Raw genomic sequence first — 6762 nt, forward strand, 5'->3', positions numbered from 1 at the left:
AAAGAGTCGATCCTGACAAGATGGCAGAGCGGTGAGAGTGGGGACAGAAAGTTGTCAAAAATTCGCAAAACCACGTACACGGACATCGACGAGGAAGTGTGGGAGTGGTTTTGTGAAGCCAGAAGAAAAAATATTCCAGTAACAGGAAAACTGATCCAAGAAAAAGCACTGTGTCTGGCTGTGGGTAGTGGGTGTGATGGCTTCATGGCATCGAATGGCTGGTTGGAAAAATGGCTCGACGAAATGTTCATCAGTCGTGTCTGAGTGGTGAGCGGGGAGACGTCAACCAACAAACTGTAGATGATTGGATCGGCCGTTTGCCACATCTTTGTGAGGGCTACAGCCCGGAAAACATTTTCAACGCGGACGAGACTGGTCTTTTTTTACAGAACTTTGCCGTCCAAATCGATGGTAGTGAAAGGCCAAGAGGCAGCTGGCATCAAGACATCAAAGGAGAGGGTCAGCATTCTGCTTTGTGTCAGTGCCACAGGGGAAAAACTCAAGCCTCTTGTAATTGGAAGAAGTGCCAAACCAAGGTGTTTCCAAGGACTGGACATATCATCACTTGGGGTGGATTACAAATTTAATAAAAAAGCATGGATGACCTCAATCATCTTCACAGAGTGGGCCAGTAAACTGAACAACAGAATGAAGATTTTGCAGAGACATATTCTATTGTTTGTGGACAACTGCTCTGCTCACCCCCCAATCCAGCTGTCAAACATCAAATTTGTGATGCTGCCACCCAACACCACCTCGCGTCTGCAGCCCTGTGACGCTGGAATCATCCAGGCTGTAAAACTGCAGTACAGAAAATGCCTTCTTCGCCATGTTCTTTTTGAAATGGAGAGGGATGGCACTGCCACTGGCACAGAACTGGCCAAGTCAGTCAGTCTGTTGGATGCTGTCTTCTGGCTGAAGAAAGCCTGGAACTCCTTGAAGCCAAGCACAGTGACGAGCTGTTTCAAGAAGTGTGGATTCTGTCCAGATCCTCAACAAGGTATGTGCATGTGTGTGTTTGTGTGTGTTTGTGTGCAAGACTAAGAGAGATAAAACTTATATTTTGTGTTCTATGTGTGCATTTGTGTGTATGTTTGTGATAACTCTTTATTTCATATACATTTTCTGACTTGTTTCCATTCTACAGTTAAAATTCTTTATTCATTCACATCAATTCTGGACAATACAAACACAAAGAACAGAAGTGAGTTTTCTTTGTGTGTGTGTGTGCTTCCATTGTCTTTGTTTCACATACATTTTGATTTGTAATTTGTAGGTGACATTTTCTCTCTGTGTGTGTGTGTGTGTGTGTGTGTGTGCTTCCATTCTCTGTTTCACATACATTGTAGGTGACATTTTCTCTGTGCATGTGCATGTGTGTGTGTGTGTGTGTGTGCTTCCATTCTCTTTGTTTCACATACATTTTGATTTGTAGTTTGTAGGTGACATTTTCTCTGTGCATGTGTGTGTGTGTGTGTGTGTGTGTGTGTGTGTGTGTGTGTGTGTGTCTGTACTCTGTGTGTGTATGTGTGTTTGTTTGTGTGTATGTGTGTCTGTACTCTGTGTGTGTGCGTGCGTGTGTGTGTGTGTGTGTGTGTGTGTGTGTGTGCAAAGATGTCCAGGTTGCAGTGGCTACAGCTGAAGGGCCAGGTGAAGAAGAGGAGCCTCTGGGTGATGGAGCTGCTGCTCTGTTGGAGGGTGCAACACTGGAGGAGATGACAGCTGTTGAGGAAAACCTGCAGATCTTCCCTGACACCTGCTACACAGCACAATCCACAGCTTCAGGCAGTGCAGCTGAAGATGTCAAGGAAGATGCTGAGGAAGAGGAGCCTGAGGCTGAAGAAGCACCAGTGATCGACTTCTCCACAGCAGCAAAATATGCTCATGAACTTGCTCGCTTTGGACTGGCTCATGGCATCTCAATTCTTGAGAACATGAGTGATGCAAAAGTAGAGATAGAGAAAATGCACATCATCAAAAACACTGTGTCCAAAAAACAATCAATGATCTCACAGTTTTTTTACAAAACAATAGCCACATGTATAGAAGAGATTTCTATGACTGTGTGTACAGTACATGTATATGTAATGTTTAGTGTTTTAATTGACACTGATTTCATCATTACAGTTTTTCTTTCATTCATATGTGTGCGTATCTATGTGTGTGAGTGCGTCTGTGTGAAATGTGCCCAATGTGACTCCTCTCTATTAAGACCCCTCTCAATTAAGACCTAAATTTGGCTGATTTTTCAAAGTCTTAATAGGGAGGTTCCACTGTATTAATATAAAGTTTCACAGCTATCGAAGCAGAAAGCAACTATAATATCAGACTATCAGACTTTTGTGTGATGTTGAATGAAATGTTCATCTTACAGAAAAAGAAACCACATTACAATTTTTTTTACTCACTTATTTAACACTCACCGAGTCTGTAGCAGACGACGCTAATGCTGTCCCGAGCACTTCCGGTTTTAGACCCAGGTAATATTTTGCTTACAAAAGCAAAAATCAATCAAATATTAGTAATTGGAATTCATGGGCTCTGTTTTAACATGTCCATTTTTCATTCTGTATCAATAGTTTTTGTGTGTTTTACTCAGAAAAAAATAAATCGTGTTCCGATTGAAACACGGTGTCACGTTACGAAAACACTGATGAAATACATCCAAGCTGCCCAGTTACTGACATCGATCAAAATCCCGATTCAAAGAATTTCAGCTCAATATTGTGCTTGAAAGTGCTAAAGACATTTGTTTTCAAAAATATTATAAAACTTACTGATGAAACTTAAGATTTTCTGGAGAAACAATGCCATTTTTGTGTTAGATGAAGTGCCGCTCTCCTGTGTCGAATGTTGATTGGGCCGACGCAACTGACGAAGAGGGGTACCTGCTTTTGAATCGCTTGAGCAAATTGACCATGGATCAAAAATCTTAGTTTCGGATACCATTGAAATCAGTAGAAAATGCTCGTTACCGCTCCATACAGTATCGCGTAGGGTCAGATTTCATTTTCGAACTGCGCGAGGCGTTGAAAGATAGCCGAAAAATTCCCGTAACTTTGCGCTCAGATCTAACTACCCTACTTCGCCCAAGGCTTGGAAAAAAACACACAAAAGTTCTCCTTGAACTTTCGCCTTTCACGGCTCCCAGTTTTTCGAACAGTAACCAATGAATGGAAAACAACGGATGCGATTTTTTCAACAATGTGGTTGAAACTAACTGTGTCGCGCTCAGAAAGACGCCGGCCACCATTGAACAAGGATCGCTATTTCGCGTTACAGTACACTTCTTTTTCTTCCATCCGCAAACTCATTACGCATTGTATAAAGCAAACACAATAAAAACTTTAAAATATGGATGATGAATAATTATTTGTTGGATAGTTTTTCACAAAATGAAATCAAATTTGAGAAAATGCACTTCAAAATTAGTCAATTTTTTAGGCGTTCATAGGTTTCCCGGGATCGGCCATGGGGGCTGCCGCTACCTACTTATATATATATATATATATATATCTATATATATATATGTATCAAAGTGAATATTTCATTCACAATATGTGCATGGTATTTTGCATTTTATCATTTCATGAATTATCCCTTTGTTTCCTGTTTCATGCAGTCGAGATGCACAGCATATCATGGGTTACATGAACACACACACACACACACACATTATACTCTTAATTGCTGGATCCCAGATAGTGTTATATAGTTTGACTGAACCTGATGTGCAACTTAGGCTATGGGTATTATTGTACTGATTTTCTTTTTACTAATTTTAGTTTGTTAAAAATTGGTGTTAATTTTTTTTTTAAGAAACAGGATGTTGACTGTACTGTTCAAATTAATCATATATCTCTTCACATTACACTTTTTTCATACTCAGACATACATAAACATACTCACAAGCATACTTGTGCAAATGCAAACTTGCTCTCTCTCACTCATACACACACAAACACCTACTCCACTGACGGGGAAAGAAATGGGGAAGGGGATGACTGGAGGGAGGAGGTGGTGGGTTATATCACTGTCAGCAGTCAGGGATTCAAAGCAGGAGCAAGTGGTCAGTGATTTGGCTCAGTGCCAAGTTTGCCACAACCATTGACAACCCCTTCCCCTCTCCTTACAATTGGTAGGAGATTCTCTGAGACAAGTGAGGGGAATGATTATACAACACAGCAAATTATTAAAGTGACGTTTGCAGAGGAGAGAGGGGGAGGTGGGGGGAGGGGGAGCGTGGGGTTAGTATGAATTGGTGTTCTTGTTCTTTTTGTAATGTGAGAGCATAGTATCTATCTGTCTGTATATATTAATATAAAGTTTTACAGCTATCGAAGCAGAATGCAACTATAATATCAGACTTTTGTGTGATGTTGAATGAAATGCTCATTTTATGGAAAAAGAAACCACATTACAATTTTTACTCACTTATTTAACACTCACCGAGTCTATAGCAGACGACGCTAATGCTGTCCCGAGCACTTCCAGTTTTAGACCCAGGTAATATTTTGCTTACTAAAGCAAAAATCAATCAAATATTAGTAATTGGAATTAATGGGCTCTGTTTTAACATGTCCATTTTTCATTCTGTATCAATAGTTTTTGTGTGTTTTACTCAGAAAAAAATAAATCGTGTTCCGATTGAAACACGGTGTCACGTTACGAAAACACTGATGAAATAGATCCAAGCTGCTCAGTTACTGACATCGATCAAAATCCTGATTCAAAGAATTTCAGCTCAATATTGTGCATGAAAGTGCTAAAGACATTCGTTTTAAAAAATAATATAAAACTTACCGATGAAACTTAAGATTTTCTGGAGAAACAATGCCATTTTTGTGTTAGATGAAGTGCCGCTCTCCTGTGTCGAACTGACGAAGAGGGGTACCTGCTTTTGAATCGCTTGAGCAAATTGACCATGGATCAAAAATCTTAGTTTCGGATACCATTGAAATCAGCAGAAAATGCTCGTTACCGCTCCATACAGTATCACGTAGGGTCAGATTTCTTTTTCGAACTGCGCGAGGCGTTGAAAGATAGCCGAAAAATTCCCGTAACTTTGCGCTCAGATCTAACTACCCTACTTCGCCCAAGGCTTGGAAAAAAACACACGAAAATTCTCCTTGAACTTTTGCCTTTCACGGCTCCCAGTTTTTCGAACAGTAACCAATGAATGGAAAACAACGGATGCGATTTTTTCCACTATGTGGTTGAAACTAACTGTGTCGCGCTCAGAAAGACGCCGGCCGCCATTGAACAGGGGTCGCTATTTCGCGTTACAGTACATTTCTTTTTCTTCCATTCGCGAACTCGTTCACGCATTGCATAAAGCAAACACAATAAAAATTAAAAATATGGATGATAAATAATTATTTCAGTTGGATAGGTTTTCACAAAATGAAATCAAATTTGAGAAAATGCACTTCAAAATTAGTCAATTTTTTAGGCGTTCATAGGTTTCCCGGCATCGGCCAAGGGGGCTGCCGCCACTGAGTTGGTAGTTTCGTGTTAACAGGTGAGCCTGTGATGCTGAGCTAAAAATAGATCGGCAAGACCTAGTCTGCTTCGTACTTGTCCTTGGTCTTAATAAGAAAGAAAAAAAGTCACTCACCGGCCAAATCATGCTTTGGATGATAATATTCTGCTCAAGGGATGTGGAATAGATCGAAAAGCAGGAAAAAGAAATCAACAAACAAATTTGCTTAGGCCGGAAGTGGTAGCTAAAGTTGGGGGCGAAGATCTGACCGTTTTCAGCGGGTCCACCTCGGCGTCGATATTTGCTTTACAGTGTCAATTACCACAATTAACTTGTTTGTCCAGCTCCAGAAGCACTTTATACACTTTGCCAGACGATCTGATATTGTTGTCACAAAACTTATTTTGCTGAATCGATTTAATTTGTGGCCTCGAGTTTACTGTCTTCCATCTTACACCACGCATGCGCTTCCAACTCTAATGCTTCTCGAAATTTCGATGCAACTAAATTATTTCAGCCCAAAAACAATAGGGATGACAAAATCGCTCAAGGAGGATTGCTGCTGCTCTCAAGATAGGAATAATATGCAGTCAATGGCAAAATAGGCCCTAAAAGAACCACCATGTGTTGCTCTGCCAGGCCAAAAACCTCGCAATGTGTACAAACCGGTCGCTTCAGTCGTTAAAAATCACTCATACAAACCCAATCAAATGTATAAACGGAAAATAACTGATACCATTATATACGAAACCACAACAACACAAAATGGGGGTCAAAGTACATATCCATGCCATAACAGATGATCATCTTACTCAGAAATAATCCTCAACAGAATCTGAATAAAGTCAACTGAGGGTCAACACGCTTTTCGACTTCTTTTCGTTGATAACGGTTACTTCCCTTCACCCCACTCGGTCTCCTTCGAGCTCGCATATGGCATTACACAATAGAATAGAATATGTCTTTATTAGTAATATTACCAAGTGTACGGGGGTCACGAGGAATATTGGGGGGGGGGGGGGGGGGGGGGGGGGGATAGTACATAACAAGTTATGAACATAATCGAAAATCATACACAAACACAGATACAGTAGAAATTAGGATACAGTCATTTCAAAGTCCTATAATTTATCTCATGTGTGTAGCACCCGTTGGTTTTAAATTTCCCTTTTCTGTTGCTGTTAAATGAACGCTGTAATGGTGGGGGCGATCTGTGTGTAAAAACAGAAAAAATTGGAAATTAATCTTTGATTTCGTAGAACCTGATTGGTTGCTATTTT

The 6762-nt window shown here is 40.4% G+C and overlaps 1 protein-coding gene across 4 annotated transcripts in view; it reads right to left on the reverse strand.

Moving 5' to 3' along the window:
• Positions 1-6388, reverse strand: part of LOC143292934 (uncharacterized) — a 39327-nt gene extending 32939 nt beyond the window's left edge. Inside the window, exon 1 of one of the 4 annotated variants that reach the window (XM_076603635.1) lies at positions 6295-6388. Coding sequence is in view for 3 of the 4 variants with exons in the window: in XM_076603634.1 (XP_076459749.1) it covers positions 5618-5629 (12 nt within the window). In the remaining variant the exon portion in view is untranslated. Of the gene's footprint in view, positions 1-5617; positions 6224-6294 lie in introns of those variants that run through there. The other 3 variants (XM_076603634.1, XM_076603637.1, XM_076603636.1) reach the window with 3 other exon arrangements.
• Between the last annotated feature and the right edge of the window lie 374 nt (positions 6389-6762).

This window comes from Babylonia areolata, chromosome 18, assembly GCF_041734735.1.
Source record: "Babylonia areolata isolate BAREFJ2019XMU chromosome 18, ASM4173473v1, whole genome shotgun sequence".
Taxonomy (NCBI): domain Eukaryota; kingdom Metazoa; phylum Mollusca; class Gastropoda; order Neogastropoda; family Buccinidae; genus Babylonia; species Babylonia areolata.